Source organism: Excalfactoria chinensis, chromosome 19 (genome assembly GCF_039878825.1).
Source record: "Excalfactoria chinensis isolate bCotChi1 chromosome 19, bCotChi1.hap2, whole genome shotgun sequence".
In the NCBI taxonomy this organism is placed as follows: domain Eukaryota; kingdom Metazoa; phylum Chordata; class Aves; order Galliformes; family Phasianidae; genus Excalfactoria; species Excalfactoria chinensis.
Window position 1 is genome coordinate 3052836 of NC_092843.1, and position 21407 is coordinate 3074242.

Consider the following 21407-nt stretch of genomic DNA (forward strand, 5'->3'; position numbering starts at 1 on the left):
GGCTGGCAAAGCTCAGAGAGGGTAACTGAAGTGTTGCAACTTGCCCTGTTATGGACAGACAGGTCCTGGAAGGAGTGTGGGTGTCAGTGATGGTTTGCTTTAACCTCTTGAGAGATGTAAATCCATGCAAAAAGGACGAGACTAGTGCATAAAAATGGCTGATTCTGCTGTATCTCCCTTAAGAGCAGTGATGACGTAGCTCCGCGACAGGGAGGTGTAGTAGAGATGTAGGGGCTGAAGGTTTGCATCCGGCAGCCCCCTCCTGTTGAGCAGTAGGATGATGCTGCACCATCTGCACGGCAGCAGGAGAGCTGTGGGCAGCAGCAGCTGGGTGTGCGTGAGCTCTCTCACAGCCCCTGAGGTTGTACGACATGGGCCCATAGGAGATGGAAGTCAGACTATAACGAAATGCAATAGGCATTGCTTATTTCCACGTTACAAACCAGCCCGCTCAATAGTGAAAATAACCTGAGAGTTCACCCTCACATTTCCATGAAGATTTAATAATCCCGTAGTTTGAGGAAGGGACCCGTTTTTATTAAGATTTCATTTTGCACAATAAATCACTGCATATTTTCTGATATGCTACGAAGTATAATAATAAATAATTAAAGCAAAACTACCCTTACTTGTCAAAATAAATGATTTATCATAGTTTGGGATATAGCATCTTTGAATTTTTTATTGTTTGATTCCCAGAATATTACCGTTTCCAATCAGTGAAGTTAATGAAGCACCAGTGTATTTTCCTGCATGTACAACAGTTACGGTTACGTGAATGTGTATTTTATATAAATATTTATGATCAGTCCTTTTCTGTACCTTCTCACGTTTACACCTTTCTCATAAGCTTTTATGGCAGTAAGCTGCAAATATTTGGGATGAGGAATTGATTCAAATGAGTTATCCTTCTGTTTCTGTGTTGTATCTGGCAACCCAGAGTCCGGTTGTGCACAGGGAGCGCTGAGGCTTCTGTTCAAAGCTGTCCCTTGTGTGTTGCAAAACCAGAAACACGTTGGAGTGTTTCATTTAAGAAGAAGAGGGAGAAGGCGGCTCGATGTGAGCTTTTAGGATGGAGTCGAGGTTCGTTGTTTCATGGCATCGATGTGTCCACATCTGCTGACTGTGTGCACTCCCTTCTCGTTGTTAAGAAAAGAAAGGAAGTGCTTTTCCACTTCTGGAAGATAAAGAGAAGGACTTCAGCTGGGGTCGACATGAGATGGTTATGTTTTAATCTTTAGGAGGAAATAGACTTGAAAGGTCTCAGCTAAAGGTGTCCATAGACTTTGAGAGTAATAAGAGAAAGAGTACATAGGAAATCTTTTTCTTTCCTGCAGACTGTATTGCAAAAGTTAGAGAAGAATAGTTAAATTTGTCTTTTTCTTCTGTGTCTGTGCCACGTTATCCCTTTGGAAAAAGCAACGCCTTTCCATTGGTTTTCTTCCCATCTTTGCAGTGCTGAATGTATTCCCAGATTTCTTCGGCTTATTTTTCCGAGGGAGAGAAAATAAAATAGAGAAACTTCTGTTATCAATAAAACAACAGCTTCTCTAAGATACATAGGAGAGGATCTGGTACGTGGCCACTTAGTTCAGATCCTTTCCTAGATCAACGCTGTGTATCCCCAAGAAATGCAGCATTAGATTCAGATCTATAAAGCAAGGGCTAATAAGTGTTACTATTTTTTGTATCAAACTGCCACTGAAATAAATACAGCAGTGTGTGCTGTAGAAGTACAGACAGAGCCTCATTGGTCATCATAGCAGGAAAGCTCTTCTCAGGTACTTTTCTTTCTATGTCATTGGTTACGGTACCTTCCTATCTCTAGCACGTCATGTTGGAAAATGGTTTGAAAAGATACTCCCGCTAAGTGAGATTGCTGTCAAATATGTATGCTTCCAAGCGGCAGATGGAATGATTTCTCCTCTTCCACTTAGCAACACAAATGCAATAGAATATAGGTTTAAGTACTGTGCAGGGGAGGGCTGCTCTGAACCAGCAGTGGTCTCAAACCCAGTGACAAGCCGGTCCTCTTTGTTGGGTTTCCATGCAGATGGGCATTCATCTTGGCTTCCTTCATCTGCACCAATGCTTGCACACGCAGTGCCAGAGTAGCAGAGCCTTTTGTTTCTGAGTGCCTTTGCCATGAGCTGGAGCCCGTGCTGCCGTGCTATGCTGCGGCTCCCCTGGCCTTGGGAAGCGATGCCATTTTATAGCCGATGAGGTCATGCACTTAACACCGTGATTTAATTTCACTGTCTGTAAAATGGGAACAATAACATTTACTTTATAAAGCGCACGGAGATCCTTGCATGGAAAAGGGCTGCATAAAGGCAAAATACGGTTAATATTATTTTCATACAAACACAGGAGTTTCCTGTAAATGCTTGGCTTGCAGTTGGGAATACATTTATCTGGCAGCCTTTCAAGGTGGAAAGAAAAGCACAATAGCCTGGAGACAAGAACGAAGACAACCCAACCTCTTCTGATTGTTGGGTATTTTTTCTTCTGGGTTTATTTTTTTCATGTAATTCTCCTTTGCTGGAAAAAAAAAAAAGTAGGTGCCAGAGTCCTGGAGAGTCTTTCATGTCTCTGATTCTCTGATAACCTGACTGTTGTTTTGTGAGAGCTGGCGGGGTGACTTAAAGGTCTTGACATGAATTTGTTTATCACCAGAGTTAGGCAGAATGTCCGTCACCTTGGAGCAGTGTGCTTTACGTGGTCCTGCCCCGCGAGAAACACAGCTTTTGGAGCAGCGTGAGGATAAGACAGCATGAACTGGAAGCACTTACACCACGTGTGATGATTACTGCCATAACCAGGCTCGTTAACTTCAGCAGATTTACTTGTGCTGATGTGCACTCCTGGCCCATAGGAGGATTTTTCCACATATAGCCCTGGATTTAGCATGTAAAAAGAAAGAACAGTTTGGCTCGTGGAATTTTAAGGAAAAAATGATACTTCTTGCTTGTATCTCATTTCCCCATTCACACCACTGCTCGAACTCATGTTTTACTGTGAGCAGAAGAGCACTCAGTTCTTGTTTGTAATCTCATGAAGAAACAAGGGGAATAATTTGAACTGGATATATTGTGTTAGGCTTTTAGGTCTTTGCGAGTGGAAAGCAACGTTCTGATTGTGACTTTCTGGCTTCGCCATGGAGAGTATGGCATTATGGCATTATATACTGTATTAAGGAGACTGAACACATTTGGATCTGTTGTGGTACCAAGGAGGGAACTCTGATTGAGAATGAGTGGTGTAGAAGTTAGGAGGAATTGTTTGGCTGCTTTATCCAGAACAAAAATGGCTTTTTTAGGAGGTGCTGAATTTGAATGGGCTTCGCCAAGGCGTCTGACTGTTGTGGGCACCGAGTCTCTTGTGTGTCAATTTGGAAGAGACAGCCCAAGAGTTTTAGCACTTTGCTATGGAATACCTATTTCTCAGGGTATTTTCACACACAGGGAAAGGTTCTGTGAACTTTCCAAGTTGTGCAAGATTGCTGTTTTATCCATTTTCCATACTGGGCGTCTGTCTCTGGCTGCATATTGTTGGATTCGGGAAAAATTGTCCAACTATTTCTAAGAACAAGATTAGGGGAAAAAAAAGTCCTGATTTTCCCACATGTTAGAAGCTGCTCTTGCTCTTCTGGTTAGGAGCCTGCTGTGCCCAGATTGAAGGGAAGGGGCTTGGCGCTCAGTGAAGGCAGGCTTTGCCTTTTTTCTCAGGGCTGTATCTTCTTATTGCTTCAAGTAGCAAAGTAGGGAAGGAAAAAAAACCCAACAACTGCCAACCCCAATTTTGGCCGGCCTGTAAGTGTCTGAGAAGAGCTGAGTTCACACAAACCCAACAGGATCTGGTTTGAATTTGCAGGCTTTGATGTCCGTGTCTGTCCCAAGCATGCTGCTGTCTGACTGCGCGGCCGGGCGAACACGAAGCAGCCAGGCTGTGCTGCTGGGTGCGGGGAGCGGTGCCACTTTGACGCAGGGCACTGGGAGGGGGAAACTGGAGATGCTGGGGTGGGAGCGGGAGGCGGAGAAGAGGTGGTGGGGAGGAGGGAAGGAGCAGAACGGGGCTGCTTTGAGGAAGGCTGGAGAAGAACCAAGGAGGGAAAGCAGGAGGGCATTGGGGTAAGACAAATCCTGGAAGTTTGTATCTGTTTGTTGGGTGTCTGAGGCAAGAGCTTGCTTTTGCCAGCTTGTAGCTAGTGGCACCATTAGGCTCGCACAAGATGGAAATGCCACGGTGACTTTAAAAGAGGACAAGACAGCAAGCAGAAGGACTGGGAAACCAAGTGGCAGGGTGAGGACTGCAGAGCCCTGTTGTGCCCGGCAGGCAGACGGCAGTGCGGCTGATTGTTGGGGGGAGAGAAGGGGTGAGAATGGAGGAGCCAGTGTTGGCATGGCCGTGCCAAGCACTGCTGGGAGGCACGTTGGGATCTGGGCAGTGTGGGTGGCTCAGCACAGGGCTTTGCATGTGTTTTCATGAACGTTTCTGAAGCCCTTCAGTCCTGTAGCGGGGAAGAGCAGGAGGGAGGAAGCGATTAATTCCATCTTCGGAATGGAGTAGGATTAGTTAGCAGTAAATAAGCCACGGAGGTCACCCAGTGAACGAGAACAAAACAAAACACTCATTTGCTGAGCAGTGTTCCTGCTGAAGGTTGCATCAAGTAGGAGGGTTCATTGGAGCACAGGGGTAGCATGTTAGTGGGGAGTTACTGTGTGCACAGCCCGGAGCTCGGGGGAGGCTGAGAACAGCAATGCTGAGCTGGGCTTTCAGAACTTCTAAGTGCTCCATTTTGAAACCATAATGTTCTTTTAACAGGTTTTTGTGTGTGATTTATAATTCATATTGCAATAGCACCCAAAAGTGCTTTTGAGGCACTGAACGCATCTATAATTCTGGCTCTAAAGAACTTACATTCTGGGAGAAAAAAGGGGAAAATGGACCCATATTTCCCAAACAGAAAGTCTCAAAGTTTCTGTTGATGTATTTTTAACAGTGCATAGTATGAAATGTTGTCTAATATTATTCGCAGGGGGTCAACAGGTGTTCTGAGTTGGCTGGGGAGGCTCTGCAGAAGGGGCAGCTGACAGCTTACTGCACATGTAGATGTAACATCTATTAGAAATATCCTCTGTGGTTCACTTGCATGCAAGCTGAATAGATTCTCAAAACAATGCTGTTATGTGAATGGAAGCCATCAGCAGAATTGCTTAAGGCTGCAAAACCCATTACTTATACAGCAGTAGATGCAAGATCTGTGGTGTGGTACCTTGTCTTCCTTTTGCTGTAGCTGCTTAGCAGTTACTCAGTCGATGTATTCACCTCCACATCTAATGAAGTGCAAGAAAATAATTAATCTCAATCCATATCGTTAGCTCAGTTTTCCGTCCTAATACCATCCAGCTGCACAAACAACAGAAACTTTCTCTTTTTGGATCTTTCTTGTTAACGCTGCTACCATTTTATTCATGCACACAATAGGTTGCACACCATGCTCTGATAATTAGAGCCCTGTTACTGTACTTTTTTACAATTGCATTTTAATTACAGCTGTAGAACCTATGCAGAATCATTTAATATAATGTTGTGAGCAAATAGCACAGACGATGTAGTTAGTGTTTGATTGCAGTTAGTTTACTGATTGATTAAACGCACAGCAGAGTCTGCTTTGACTAGTGACTCCAAGACCACGCACACGCACATGGGTATACAGGATTTTATACTCATGATGCTTAAATGATGCCTTTTAAATGAAGGACGTGGCTGAGTGGCACAGTGGTGATGGGTTGATAGTTGAACTTGATGGTCTTAGAGGTCTTTTCCATCCCTATCAATTCTATGATCCTGAGATTTAGGTTTTCAACAGGAGGAGATGAAAAAGGGAGGAGTCTGGCACACAAAAATATGGCTGTTTTGGTGGCTAAAAAGTGGAGATGTGGGTTTGTTGCTGCATAAAGGAAGGGACCCATCCGCGTAAAGGACAAAAACTGATTAAGGAAAGTTCTGGCTTTGACCAGAGGCAGTTTGTGTGTTTGGAAGGGCTGGTTATGTCTTGGAAATGGAGACAGCCGAGTGCAGTGTGATTTGTATGGAGCAGCCCAGGTGAAAAAAAAGCAGTGATTATTCAAGGAGGAAAGAGCTGCGTTTGGAAAAGAGAGGAAGAAGAAACTAAGCAGAGGGAGCACACAGTGTAAAAACAACCAAGTGCTGTTCTATTCAGTATTTATATGGCAACTTGGTCTGGTAGCCAAGTCCCAGGCTTATCAGATACTGCGTAAATCCTCAGCAGTTGTAACCGATCGGTGCAAAATTGTCAGTGCAGGGTTAAATGTTGTTGAATAAATCGACCTGCTGAAAGAACAGAATCCAACTATTCATGTTTGGGGAAATAATTACTGAGGAAAGACAGCCCACAACATTGTATGTGTGTTAGAGAGAATGGTCAGAATATCTTTTAATTCAGCATTTACCCGTGAGAATTGTTCCCATGAGGAACCTTGCAATAAAATCTGCTTGGTCTATGAGAATAGAAAGAAATTGAATAAAAAGACTCCATTTCCACTTGTATTTATTCAGTCTGGGAAATTCAGTGGGCCGCAGCATTAGTATCAGCAGGGGATTCCTTGCTCCTAGCGTTAAATTACTGTCATAATCGCTCAATTATTTCTTCCTTGTACTGTTTAAAATAAAAATCCATCACATTCAATGTTTTTTTCTAACATTTATTAGGTTGAGTGTTTAGGAAAATCAATTATATTCAGTCAGGCATGAATTGATGAATGTTCTTGTAATAATTGTCAGTTGTTAAACTGAATGTACTTTCTCTTTTCACCCCTTTTCATTTCCTTCAGAGGGCAGAGGTGGCTCAGAGAGAGGCAGAGACCTTAAGGGAGCAGCTCTCGTCAGCTAACAAATCTCTCCAACTCGCTACACAGATCCAGAAGGCACCTGATGTGGTGAGAGAAAATATTTACTGACTCTTACAGGTTTCTGACATTCCTGCCGTACAGCTCTTTCAATTTATGCTCGCAGCTATAAAAATATCTACTCAGAATAATATTTTAACTGAAATGGAATCGTGTTCCTTTGGGATTGCAGTTTTGTTGGACTTCTAAGGGGGGTTGGTAGCTGCAAAAGACCCCGAGGTGGACAGAAATGGCTCTGGTCTGTGTTCCAGTGCTGCCAGTGCAGACAGGTAGCAGCAACTGCTAGAAACCATTTCACATTCATACCTGCATCAACTATAGAAAAGTAAAGCAGCAGTACGATGTAAGAGTGCTGCTAATGCTCTGCATGCCTCAAGGGGCTTTAATTGAGGGGCTGTAACCAATTTCACCCAAAGGGCAACAGCGGGTCCAGTTGGGTGAATGCAAAGACACGATGAAATGAAATTGGGTCTACTTCTAAGCAGCAGATTTAACAAACAGGTCTTGCTCCTTATGTTGCCCTTTTCTTGGAAACCATGATATCAGAAAAACACCCGGTTGCCTTTAAATTCATTCGCAGAGAATGAGTAACAAATTGCAAGTCCTCCAGGTCCCTTTGGTCGCCTATTAACATGACCCAACATTTTCTTAAAGAAGTCAAAAGGCACAGAAGCAGGCTGCAGAGCAAGGAATAAAAAGCCTGAATCTCTCTTGTAACTCTGAATTACCTGCCTCTTCCTATCCTGTGTCCTCGTCTTATCATTATTTTAACATTAGGTCTTTCTTGTATTTAATAGTACTTCTGCACTTCATTTATATTTAATATGACAACTACTGCAGGATGAAAATGATCATTATCTATCTTATTTCAGACTCTACATTCTAGTCTCAATAGGCACAAGCAGCAGATGATTATACAACTTGTGATGTTTCATGCAAGCAAATTAGAGGGTTTTTTCAAGTTAAAAGTATAATTCAGTGTAATAGGAGAGCGTTGTTAACTGCTGTTCGTACATGCAGCTTTCTGTGAGACACAATGGTACGTAGTCACTGAGAATCAAGCTAAGTGTGTAGGAGACACAGAGAAGGTATTTTGTTGTGCCTGTATTTTCCAAAAGAAAGGGTATGGAGTGAATTTCAGCCTGCTGCAATGGCATCTTGAATTGTAAGGAAAGCGCTTGGGTGACAGCATTGCTGGGTTGAATTCTCAGCTCTTTCACTGTAGGATCTTCGATATAATGCTCACGATCATTGTTTCTCTCTTGGTAAATGGATTCATTCCTTCTTCTCTGGTGTTTTGTGAGGAGCAGCCATTAACCTTTCTGAGATGCCTTTTAGGCTTTTTAATGGAATGTGTGTTCATCTCCGGGCTGCTTCGTGCTCCCTGGATCTGCCCAGGGGTTTCCTTGTGTTCCTTGTGGAAGAGAGGTCCAGAGCTCTCCAATGCATTATAGCTATTGATTTCTTAACACAAAAGGAGACAAAAGAGATGTTGCAGTCAGCCTGCGCTACCTTTTCTGAGAGACCTACCTTCTTTCCTTCTTTGCTCTTTCTTATTTCTTGTGAGTCTAGCAAGGATGTTTCAGGCTTGAGGACGGAGTTGGCAGCCGTGGAAAATTGGAGTAAAAAAGATTCTGATTTAGGGGATTTTTTAAAGTGGGGTGCATAGGCAGAACAGTCTTACAGGTGTCACGTGGATCTGCATCCCTATGGAGAAGAGAGGCTTCACTTGCCAGCAATAACATAGCGCTGAATAATTGTCATGCAAGGAGCAAGTTCATTGGAAATAACAGTTTGGGGCAATTTCTGACAATTTTGCCTGAAATGTGTGGCATACATATGAAGAGCCAAAGGCACGTCTCTGCTCTTCTTGATTAAGAAATTCTGCTCCATTACTTCAGAATATTTTATCTGATTAGGATTTTGCTAGCACAGATTTCCATCGTTGTCAAAGCACTTGGACTATTAATAATGAATCTGAATAGCGTCCTTTGACTTTCACTGCTGCAGTTCTCCAGTGCACTTAGGAAACAGGGAGATTGGTTTGGCCCGTTATCCCTGTTTTACCAAGGAGACGTCCTGAGCAAAAAGATCCATCCTCCAGATTTATGCGGTCACAGGAGTACGGGTTTAGGAGTCGTTTCTGTCTCCCATGCCATGCTTAGGCCTTACCTAACTGCCCTGGATCCAGGCTCATTGCCTGCCTTTATTTATGTGGTCTCATGTTTTTTTTCACATCAGGAGCAGGCCATCGAGGTGCTGACACGGTCCAGCCTGGAAGTAGAACTGGCTGCGAAGGAGAGGGAGATTGCCCAGCTCGTAGAAGATGTCCAGAGACTACAGGGCAGCCTCACCAAGCTGCGGGAGAACTCCAGCAGCCAGATCTCCCAGCTGGAGCAGCAGCTGACGGCCAAGAACAGCACACTTAAAGTAAGGCTCCGTTTGGTGCTAGGACTACTTGGTTGACGTACTACTATTGGGTTTTACTGATGTGAAGCAGTGAAAAGACACAGAAAATCCTTGTTATGTTTTAAAACTTAGCTCTCATTCCAGCGGCTGGCGTTGTAGATCTGCCATGGCTGTTCGTTGTGCTCTGGTTTATCTTTGAATTTCCCTGCTACTCCCTCTATTCTTCCACCCACTGAAAAAGGCAGGTTACCATTTAGAGCCTGAAAACCAATGAAACGAAGTCACAAAGAGAAGGCTTTTTAATAAACAATTGGAATTTATTTCAGCTGTTGTTTGCTGCACAGCAGTTCCCATTGACAACAAGCAGTGCAGTCCTGTACTCACTTGGTACCAGTAGCGCTGCACTAAAACTAGAAGGGCAGAAACATGCACCGGTTTTGTGAGTGACCCCTTTACCTTTTATTCAAGCAGCTTTACTTTCTTTGTTGCACTGTTCCACGCAGTGTTGATTTATCAATAAGCATGAGGAGTGTTTCCTGACATCCGTTATGAATCAGTTTCCTCTTAACTCCTGACTCCTTCATTGTTCTACCATCTTGGAGCTTCACATTGTAAACAAGATAAATTTATCTATTCCGACAAATACTGCGTAGTTTTGCAGGTTTTATAGTCAGTTTTTTGAAAGCAGGAGGCTGATGGCACCCACTTAGCTCTAACTGTGGCGTGGGTAGCTTTCCTCTATCAGAGTGATTTAATGCTCAATTGAAACTCTTACAAATTGTCCTAATTCTGACGTTTCAGAGAGGTTATTCGTTTTGCTCTGGTGCAGTGTAATTTATGTGGGGTGAAATACCTGCTGCGGGTGGAAGTTAGAGTGATGCAGTCAGTATAATCTCTATATTCTGCCTGTTTTAAGGCAGCTTTGGAGGATCGTTGGGAAAATTCAGTAGAGCCAAGGAAGCCTGCTGGGTTCCTGCATTGCTGGTGTTGGTCTCTGCCCATCTGTTGTAAATGTGGGTGCCGCTCAATGCAGGAGCAAAGAGTTGACCTGGAACTGAGGAACAGATATTGCTGGCTCACCCATGCTCTGGGGCTTTTTAATTTTATCATAAAAACACGATAGAAAGTATCTTGAATCCTTGCACTTGGCAGATTTGCTTGGAATAAAGCAAGCTCCCGTTCAGGTCGGTATCAGTTGAGCTGTTAACTTCAAAGGGAAGAGGATCACAGAAATGACAGAGCAAGTCTTTGATTTGCATTTCAGTAATCTTCCATATTCCCAGTCCTGCCCAGCTGGTGCTCTGTATTTAGGATCCAGTTGATTACGCCGTGATGCTATTGATGAAGTTTCAGTCATTTCAACCTTCTTTAACCTTATTTGTTGCACTGTAAAAGTATGTGAAATGCGTTTCTTTTCCCCAAAGTGCTGGGAAGGCCCATGTCTGAGATCTGTCATACAAGGAGCCAAATCTCAGTAGCGATGTGTTGATCTCATGTTTGATTGTAGAGGAATTGCTTCTAGAATAGCTAAGATGGTAATGGTTGCCTCCACAACTAATGAATCATAGTTTCACAAATTAAAGCAATGTTCTCAGACCATATCTTGGGGGAATTCTTTAATGCTCTATGACTTAATGAAACAATACAGAAATACTCCCAAAATTATTGCTTCTTTATCTTCATCTGATCTAATAATCAAAATATGTCTTCTAGTAACTTTCTAGCTGTAATTATGTTAACCCTTCATTGCTGGCAGTTAGAGCTTCCCTGACACCCAGTTAAAACACAGCAGTGCCAGTTAGCAAAGGTACATCAGGTGACCTTGCTTAATTGGTCTTTGTGGTTTATCACTCTAGACTAAGCTAAGACATTAGTCTTTTTTTCTTTAAATAAAGCCCATTCTGTTTTACCTCATACACTTTAGTTAACAATATGATAAGGGTTATTTGATCTTTGAAACAAGAGGGGACCCAGTATGTGCATGCACTAATGGGTTCATTCATACAGCAAATGCAACGTGATTCCTTAACAGGGAATGCTTGCAGATGCAGTGTATAGAAATGCCACCAGTCCACCCCTTTCCTTCTCTGTCTCGATGCATTTGGTTGTGCTGGAGGATGTTGGGATGTATTTTGTCTGAATTAAGCAGGTTGATATTTAGTGCGAGATATTAGTTCCTCCAGATTGTCTCACAGCTTGAGCCTTTGTTATGCTGCGTTCTGTGCATTTTACAGGGTTCTTTGAGACAATTACCATACTAATACATTTTAAAGCAGTCAATGACTGGGAAGATGCCAAGTGTCTAAATGGTCTGCTTATATATGGGCACTGCATTCCCGGGTGTTGGTTTGTGTTGTTTAGTGAAAGTATACATTTAGGTGCAGATTTTCCATGGCAACAGTCTCTGTATTAGGTACTTGGGAATGATGGATGTATGTGTTTTTTATACAATTCAAAGTAAAAGATTGCTGCTTGTCATACTGCTATAACAGCATAAAAGTGGTCTTATGCCCCGAGAGTCCAAACCAGCTTCATTCTATCAGCATCTTTTTTTTTTCATTAGTATGTTTTCTTGCCTAAAATTTCCTGACAGAGTTACTGAATATGACACATACCCAGACAGAATTACATTCAATATTGGTTGCGTTAAAATGGAAATCAGTCGTTTTTCTGTATCTCATATGTGTTTGTGCAGAAGGCTTTTTTCTTAATGTATCCTTGCCTAAGTAAGTAACATCTTACCTGACAACACTGGTTGTTTTACATGCACTCCAGTGTTTCTTACACTGAGAACTAATGTAATTAGCCGGTTATCCCTGCTGTTAGAGCTGTTCTGCTCTAGACTCCAAAATAAGATGGTACCTTACAAGGCACAGAGTTAAGGGGCAGAATGGCTCCACTTCCCATAGCATCTGCCCCAGCCCTGCTGTTGGTGTGCCCAGATCTGTGCTGCTGCAGGACTTTGTGGGGCTGCATTTTCAAGCAGTTTGCTAACAGTGCTCCAGGTTCACATTAGCCCTCAGCCAGCATCCCCCTGCATGCAGACAAGCAGCCCGGGAGCTGCGCAGGATCATCCCAAATTCACATCTCCACCACAAGGAGCCTCACAGCCCTGTTCTTTCTTGTGTCATTCCTTCCTTTCCCTCTAAAGTAGATGCCCTTTCATTGAGGGTGATACATCCTCGTGCCATTTCTTTGGGATTCTGTGCCAGTGTTACTAGCAGAAATTCAGCCTGAACTTAAGCATGGTGCAGTAAATTCTGTTCCTTCTCTGCTTAGATCAGGTACGCCTGCACTAAGCAAAGAAATCATTAGTGGGAAATTAATTTGGCTTCTACGAGCAACATAACGGGCATCAATTATGTATCACGATGTTTTAGGCCTCTTGAAGCGTTTATCCTGTAGTGCTGAGCACTGTTGTTGGGAGCAGGGGCTTTGGGGTGAGGTCCAAATGTGTCTCATTGCATTCTGGATTGTGTTAGGAGGTTTGTTCTGGAGTTTGTGGCACCTTCACACCAAAGAGAAGCCATTGGGACTGCCCCGAGTCAGGCAGACCTGAGCCAAAAGCCGAGTGGTCTCAGTGCTTCATCTCTGCTGTGTAATTGGATTAGTTACTGCGATACGTAGTGCTTGTAAAATAACTCAGTGCAGCTGTTTTGTTTGGGCATGAGGGATTGGAGAAGTCTTATGAGCCAAAGGTACTCCAGTCAACGGCAGCTCTTTCAGTCCTCTTTTCATTTGGATAAGGCTACCAGGAGCTGTCATATTAAGAATGCAGTGTGTGCCAAAGCATCCTGCTTGTTTACTCTCATTATTAGTTCTTGTAAAATTTTCAGCTGCCCCATTTTTAATGTCTCCTTCACCGATCTCTTTATTGAATGTATGGCAGCTACATTACAAACAGCCAAATTGGGACCTACTGAATTCTGTAACGCTTGGCACCCTGTAAATAAAGGAACAGCGAGGTATAATTGTGTTTATGTTGAATTGGTTATAGTTTGTTTCCTAATATATGCAAATTAGGTACGAGTCATTAACCTTCACTTGTGCACTGCTGTATATATGGAATAATTTAAAGATGATTTTGAAAGCCGGCAGAAAAAAAAAAAATCTAAACTAAATTTCGTGTTCTTTCTTTTAAAGCAACTGGAAGAAAAACTGAAAGGACAGGCTGATTATGAAGAGGTTAAGAAAGAATTAAAGTAAGTGTTAAATGCTCGCGTAATTTGTTCACAAACTATTTTAACAATACTCGTTAAGTAAAGCCACAAGTCTGTGTTCTTGGAACAATAAAGAATTCAGTCAAAACCACAAAGACGGGGAAATAGGGAACACTGGCTGAAATGGCATCCAGATCCGGGGTGGCTGCTGGAGCTGAAGGCATGCCTTCTTTGTTGTAGCAGAGTATCGCAGTCACAAATAATGCAGGTGTCCGTGGAGAAAGGGCTCTACAGTTATTATCCACTGAGGGTAAAAAGTCTGAACATCTCTGGTGTTTTCAGTGGACCACTTTCAAAGATCCCCAGCCAACAGCTTAATGTGGTGTGGACCAAGAATTTAACACGTGGCCTTTAGCCATATTACCTTTCTCTGCTTCTGCCAGCCGGTGTTCAGCACTTACATTTTGTTGCTGTGCTTGTTTCACTGTGTATTTTTGCTGTGGTTTAAACTAAAGCCACAAACAGCCTCTTCCTATTTCAAAGGTGGGGTTTCTTTTAAAGAGACTTAAAAGAGCCTCATTTTAAACCATAACAAGATAAGCTGTCAGGTTCAGAAGAGAAGGTTCTTGACTAGAGATATGTTTAGTGTCAAGGTTTAAGTAACTGCAAGGAGCTCCATCTCTTCTTTCATCATTCTGGCATTTTTGTGTGTATTTTAAGACTGAAAAAATGTTACCTTGTTTAATGAGGTATTTCAGATGAAGCTGGAGTCATGTGCTTTTGTTTACACATCCCTGGAGAATGTGGAAAGTGGGTTTGGTTTTGCACACCCAGTGACTTTCCAGACCTGGTGCTATTATATTTGAACCATGCTGGCTGCAGTTCTTGTTCAGCAGCAGCCTGTACTGATGCAGGCTTGTAGTTTCAGTAAGGTAAAATGAGTTATTTGAAGATAAACCTGCAGTTAAATAGACTGGAGAATCTCTTGGAAGTGGCCCTTGTTGGGTGCCAGCAAATTAAGTCTCCCTTTTCCTGGCCTGTGATGAAGGCATGGGTGGCATGTCTGCCGTCTCACCACTTCAGTACCTTTCAGTGCTATCAAATGCAACCCTGCATCTGGGGCAAAGAGCAGAAATCATCTCCTCTTCTTTGGACTTCTCTTTATCAGTGGAACTAAAGGAGTTCTCCTGGATCAGTGAAAATTCAGATGCTTTTATATCACTGCGTGTGCAGGTAATGTCTTCTATCTGGGCAGTGTGACTTAGGACAGACAGCTGCTAGTTAGTGATCGGCCTGGGGCTCATGCACCTGCTGGACTGGGCTGGGGGCTACAGCCCTTTGCAAAACCACTACTGACAGTTTTATAGTGCTGCATCATCACAGCAGCTCATGCCTGCCAGCCCCTCTGGTCCCATCTGGTCCCAAAGATGTGCCAGAACCTGAAAGTGCATCACCTGACAGTCTGATCTGAAGTGAAACCACAAAAAGTGTATTGCTCTAAGTCTGGTGTCCCATGCATTGCTACAGTACCCTGAAGCACTGACAAGAATTAGCTGTTCATAATGCACATGTGTACCAGGGAAAAAGGATCTTGTCAGTAAGAATATATTTCTCAGTCCTCTGGGCACTGATCTCTGTTTTCCTTAATCCTCCCAGAGATGTTAGAGCTATTCCAGAGTAAGGGATCTCAAGCATCAGCCTGCTTCCACTGTTGGAGAAACTTAATGGGGTCCACGTCAAGATCTGGAGTGGAAGAATTCCTTGCTCTCTGCACAGGCTTTTGTCCCAAATGGCTTTTAAAACTATTTTTGAGATCTGAGAGCTCTGTGTGTCCTTTCAGTTCCCTCTTGAGTAATATGACAGTGCTAACCTTCCTGCTTTTGCAGCCAAGATCATAAAAACAGAAAGTCGAGCTGTCCCAATACACATTTTGCTTTAGAGGAAGGTCTTTCAAGAAGTCTTAGATGTGCAGATTGAAGTCACAAGATCATTCTTCTAAAAAGCAGATAACTGATCTTGATAAGCAGCAGACTGAGCTGAGATCTCATGGGCAAAGATATTCCCAGAATCCAAAGGGGAAACATTTTGCTTCCTCATATTCCTGAGAAAATGTCTCTTTCATGACACGTTTGGAGAGTCATTTTTAACATGTTTAAGGTGTACATGGTTCGAAAAAAATGAACCTGTTGTACTGAGTATCCCTCCAAGGGCAATTCAAGATACCATCGACCTGATTTTTAATTCATTTTGGCTTCTAAGAGAAGGAAATTACCTGTGAAATTGCTAGTAAGCTATTTCAGGTAGCAGAGAAGCCACTTCAAACAGGCAGAGGTCACTGAGTTTCCAGCTGAGGTTGCTCATGCCTGTTCCAAGCTCAAGGCAAAACGCAGCTGCTGCAGGGTTCAGGGGCCTTGCTGGTCCCAGCTGGCAGAGAGCTCAGGGAACCGAGAAGGACCAGTAGGGCAGCCTGTGGAGGTGGTCAGCATGGCAGGACAGGGCTTTGCAGCCCTGATGTTTGTGCTCAGAACCCAATGCACACACTGAATGCATTCAGGCTTACTTTGCACTCCAGACTGCTACCAGTCTGGCACATCCCTGTGGGAGCACAGCGCTTCTGGCTCAGCCCTCCCAGAAGGGAACGTGGCTGGGGTGCTCCAGGACCGCTCCTTACAGCCACAGCGGTAAGTGGGGGCACTGGGATCCAGGCATGGTGCTGATTTGCACTGGAGTGACAGAAACAGCAGTGATGGCCATGGAAAGCTTGCCATGTGATTGTCATAGTTTTCAGTTCGGACATATCTCCATATACTACTATTGGGATGCACTGCCATTTGCTGACCTCTCAAGGCCATACATGTTCATGGAGGATGCAGAAATTGCTTACCTGAGCCTGGGAGATGTCCTGGATGGGTCTCCTCAGTCTATTTGTCTTCCACAGCTCTGAGCAGACAGAGCTGATCTCTGCAGAGGTGTCCTAGGAAAAACTTGCTTTCAGCAGTGATTGGCAGCCCAAGTAAACATGTGCAAAGTCCATGTAATGCCAGCAGCTTTAAGAACTTGAACTATTACAGCATGGTCTGTACCTGACACTGCTCCATCAATGGCAGAAAAGAAGCAGTTGTGCGTATAGGTGGGCTGTGGTGCCCATGTAAAGCAGAGTGCTGGCTAGAGGTATCAGCCAGTGATGCTGTGTGATGGAAGCAGTTCATACGCATTCACACCAGCCTTCTGCTTCATTTTGACTTGGTTTCCATATTTGTTACATGATAAAACATTTGCTCCCTGCCTCACAACAAAGTTCTTGGTGCTCTGCACATGAAAGAAGCTGCGTAAATATTACCCATATCTGCTGAAAGCTCAAACCATGCATTGCTTTGGACTGAGGAGCATAACAGCCTGCCCACACGTGGCCTATTTAAAGAAATAGGTAAGACAAAGCACAGTATTAAGTTGGTGTTCCTGTAAGGCTCTCAGTTGGCAGGCAGCACCAACAGAAGGGGGCCATCCTCTGACCGCTCCGTATTTATGTAAAGCATTGAGAACGAGGCCATCAGATTCTTCTCTTAACGTACTTATAAATATGTGGATCTTTCCTATTTCTTAAGAAATATTGGGCCATTGTGTCTTCCCTTTGCCATAGAACGAGGAGGTGATTAAAATGAAGAACTGCCTTTTAGGCTGTGGTGACTTGGTGGGGAGGATTATTTGTGCATATTTTCCTTGATATGTGAGCTGCTGTATATTATATAAAGCACTGTAACCATGGCGGTGATTCCCCTGTTTTGTTGCTTTGCTGCAACTCTTCCATTCCCTTCAAGCTTCACAGATAAATTAATATTGTTTCTGACAGCTTAAAATGTTATATCCTTATTAACCTTTAAATTTACGCTTTAAACTGGCCTTGTGGGACTGCATATGGAATGATTTAGAAGACGCTTGAGAAAATTTTCTTATCCAATAACTAGTTTGAGTAGTTATTCCGTATTCATTATCAGATGGAATTACTGCGAGGAAAGTTGTTACCACTTGTAGTGTTGCTGGAGATGAGGAAATGATAATGTTAATGCTCATTAGTGCGGTTGTTATGAGGAGAAGAAACAGAAAATAATTTCTTTTCTGCCTTCCACAGTATATTGAAATCCATGGAGTTTGCACCACCTGAAAGCTCTGGTGCGCAGGTACCGAATCTACTTTTCTTTTCTTAATTACTCGGGCAGTTCAGTTAATTAACCCGAATTTCTCTTATTACTTGCTCACGTTAGTGCGGGCAGCTCCCTGTTGGTGCTGGGACACGTGGGATGGTCACTGCTTTCCTGATGATCTCCATGTGAAAAGCTGAACTGAACGTTTTTTGCCTGTTAGTTTCCTGTAAGCAGCCAAGGAGAAAGAATGGCGTTTCAGCTGGTGCTGCACCGGGTAACCGCAGTGGTGTGCAGTTGGGTCTTTTAAAGATCCTAGAGCTGATACGCAGCTAAGCCGAGGTTTGCATGCATCTCGTACTGGTAGTGCAGCAGGCACGGACTGGAGCATAAGTGCTAACCTTGAACATAACGCTCTCAAATAAAACAGACCTGGGAGTGTTGGGAAGGCAGGAAAAAAAACCTCAGCTCTCCCAGCGAGTTTCTCTTACGTAAGTTTGTACGTTTTGAATTAAACTCCTAAAATCTGAATGGAACATCAGCCTGGGGGGGTTAATTTTCAATGTGCGTTCTGATGACCGAGGGTCGGCTGTTTACATGGAGGTAAATGACAGCTTTCTGTGGCTGAATTTCTTCTTGAACAAAGCGTTCCTGCTGAAAGGCGGCATTTCAAGGAGATGCTTAGCTTGGGTCGCTTGGCCTAGAAGAAATAAAATAATCTGAGCTCCTGTTATAATCAGATTAAAAGTAGCCTACGGCTCTTAAATTGAAAGCACGCCAGTCTCGTTTCAAAAGAAGTTGGATTAAGTAAATGTTCCATTACACACTTCCAAATAACGCAGAATTGATGAATGATTTCCAGTGGAAATTAAACAGTGCATCTCTACTACAGCTCATGTCGGAGCGCTGAGCGATTCCTGCAAATATATGCATGGTGAATTCCCCAGCTGCTCTCGGAGCAGAGATGAGCACTTGTTTTCCTCTTCTGAAATCCTTTCTTAGTGCCTGAGTGAGACTTTTAATGCTGTTGGAAACAAACCTCCCACTTTGATTTTCCTTAGGATGCATCGAAACCGCTGGAGGTGCTGCTGCTGGAGAAGAACCGCTCGCTGCAGTCCGAGAACGCCACGCTGCGAATCACAAACAGTGACCTGAGTGGTAGGTTGACACCATTTTCGGCTCTTCTCGTATGTTTGTGTCTCATAAAGGGAGGGAGGGTTGAAGAAGAGGTGAGAGTGTGAGCTCATGCACGGCAGGAAGACGTACAGGCAACCAGAATGCTGAAAAGTGTTTGATTTGTGCAGTTTTATGGGCTGGATAGTAAAATAAAGCTCGGAGACCTTGGAGACTCTTTAAAGGTTAGGAAAGAGGCGTTACGAGACGTACCGAGTGGTAGCGTTTGAGGCCGTCTGCTGTTTTGGGAACAAATTCATCTGTGGCACCAGAAGTCTCTCCCCCCACGCACAATGTTATGCAAAATGTTTGCATGCAGAACACAATAATCTTCCTGTCGGATACATTTAGATGTATTACCAGCAGGTCAGCTTGGAAAAACAAAATACTGTCTTTTTAGTGAAGTGTGTTTGCTGTTTAGCTTTCCTAATGTGGGCTTTTTACATTTTGTGTGCACATTTTTTAAATGGCAAGTCATGGAATTTCCAGATACTTGAATGCTTATGGTTTTTGCAGCTGGAAGAAAGTTAAAAGTTGCCACTGGCACCGGGATTACTGAATTCTGAAGGGTTTTATGACTTAACCGAGCGATCTTGGTGCATCCACCTATTGGTGATTCCTTCATTCAAATTGGTTTGTTCCAAAATGTAAATGTTTGCTGCATTTGGGCTCAGTCAGGTCCGACGAGTAATGTCTTGAATGAGAGACATCAAAGGGACTTGCTGTCTGTAACTGCATTGATTTCAAATGTGTAACTGCACTTCATGTAATTGTTCTAGTTTTAATGTCTGTAAGGGGGATTCTCCAGGCTGCAACATACAAGAAAGGTGCAAACATGAAATGCATGTTGTTTGTTTTGGGGGCCTTGTTTGGCTTATTGAAATTTGAATTATGGAAAAAAAGAAAAAGAAAAAAGAAGAAAAAAAGAAAAAGAAAACAAACCAAAACTGAAACGAAAACAAAAATCCCACCACCACCTTCATTGGCCCTTGTCAACCTGCACTTTTTCCCTTTGCGGGGCAAACTTTGCATTTTTTATCTTGGTTTTTCCCTCTTTAATCCCCCATAATGCATTATGTTTGACCTTCCTTGTAGGGTCAGCCAGGAGAAAAGGGAAAGACCAGCCTGAGAGTCAGCGTCCTGCAACCTTGCCGGCTTCCCCTCCTTCTCAGTTGCTCCGCAACGCGGGGGAGCAGGCTTCCAATACTAATGGTACACACCAGTTCTCACCAACGGGTTTAAGTCAAGACTTTTTCAGCTCATCCCTGGCAAGCCCCAGCTTACCCCTGGCCTCCACAGGAAAATTTGCACTAAACTCTCTCCTCCAGCGACAGCTAATGCAGTCCTTCTACTCCAAGGCAATGCAGGAAGCAGGAAGCACAAGCATGATTTTTTCAACAGGTCCTTACAGCACAAACTCCATCTCTTCCCAAAGTCCATTACAACAAAGTCCGGATGTAAATGGCATGGCCCCGTCTCCCAGCCAGTCAGAAAGTGCTGGGAGCATCTCCGAAGGCGAGGAGATAGACACAGCCGAAATTGCACGTCAGGTGAAAGAGCAGTTGATCAAGCACAATATTGGACAGCGGATATTTGGACATTATGTGTTGGGACTGTCGCAAGGGTCTGTGAGTGAGATACTAGCCCGGCCAAAGCCATGGAATAAACTGACTGTGAGAGGCAAGGAGCCATTTCATAAGATGAAGCAGTTCCTGTCGGACGAGCAGAACATCCTGGCTCTTCGCAGCATCCAGGGGAGACAAAGAGGTAAGCAGTCACCAGCCAAGGGACTTGCCCTGTTTTTCTCTTAGTTGCAAGTGCAAAAAGCTGAAGGTTTCCGTGTTTGAAGCCATTTGTGCACTGCTGCTGTTGCCACCTCCATCAGTAAGCTGTAGAAGGTACAGCTCTGTAGCAGTGCTGCTCAGCGCCATGCAGGTTGGTACCTTGGCTGATGCGTTGGCCACCGGGTGGTAGCCAGGACAAGGAGCAGGGGCACTGACTGCCATGCAGATTGAGGGGGGGTCTCTGGCTGCTGCCATCAGAAATACTTGGCAGTTCTTTGTTCTCTTGTTTATTGAGGCCGCGTTTTTGTTGTGTCTTGTGATTTTTTTTTTTTCCCGGCATTCTGACAAAGTATCATAGGTGATGCATGAGATGACTGATTAAAAAAGGAAGCCAATTTAAAGCAGCTTTGCATATGTAGGGTGGTGGTTTTAAGAAATAACATATGCATTTCACTTTGATTCATCTTAAACAGAGACTGGGATTTTAGAGAAACTGAAAAGTAAGTTGTTTACAGTCCAGAACTATTGGAAAGGACAGGCAGGATTTGTCTAGATTTTGTTTAATTGAAAGTGAACGCTGTTAGATTTATAATCTGCTCTTCCTTTTGATGATTGTACTTGAGGGGATTATCTGCCCATCTTTAACCTCTTCATTTTTGGTATCTCCAGACATTTATTTATATCTGTCTAATCTCCTTTCCGAACGTAGCTGTAATCTTTATTAACAAATCAGCCAGCCTTGCTTCTTCCAAAGCAGCCAGCTCCTCCAGCGCTCACACAGAGACTCGAGGGTTTGAGGAATGCTTGAAC

At 43.5% G+C, this 21407-nt stretch overlaps 1 protein-coding gene across 6 annotated transcripts in view; it reads left to right on the plus strand.

Annotated features, from left to right (window-relative positions):
• Positions 1-21407, plus strand: part of CUX1 (cut like homeobox 1) — a 204864-nt gene that overhangs the window by 127009 nt on the left and 56448 nt on the right. For 5 of the 6 annotated variants that reach the window (XM_072353955.1, XM_072353957.1, XM_072353958.1 and 2 more), the window contains 6 exons: positions 6858-6962; positions 9174-9362; positions 13485-13543; positions 17631-17679; positions 18702-18798; positions 19909-20580. In XM_072353955.1, coding sequence (XP_072210056.1) covers positions 6858-6962; positions 9174-9362; positions 13485-13543; positions 17631-17679; positions 18702-18798; positions 19909-20580 — 1171 coding nt within the window. The remainder of the gene's footprint in view (positions 1-6857; positions 6963-9173; positions 9363-13484; positions 13544-17630; positions 17680-18701; positions 18799-19908; positions 20581-21407) is intronic. The other variant, XM_072353960.1, reaches the window with a different exon arrangement.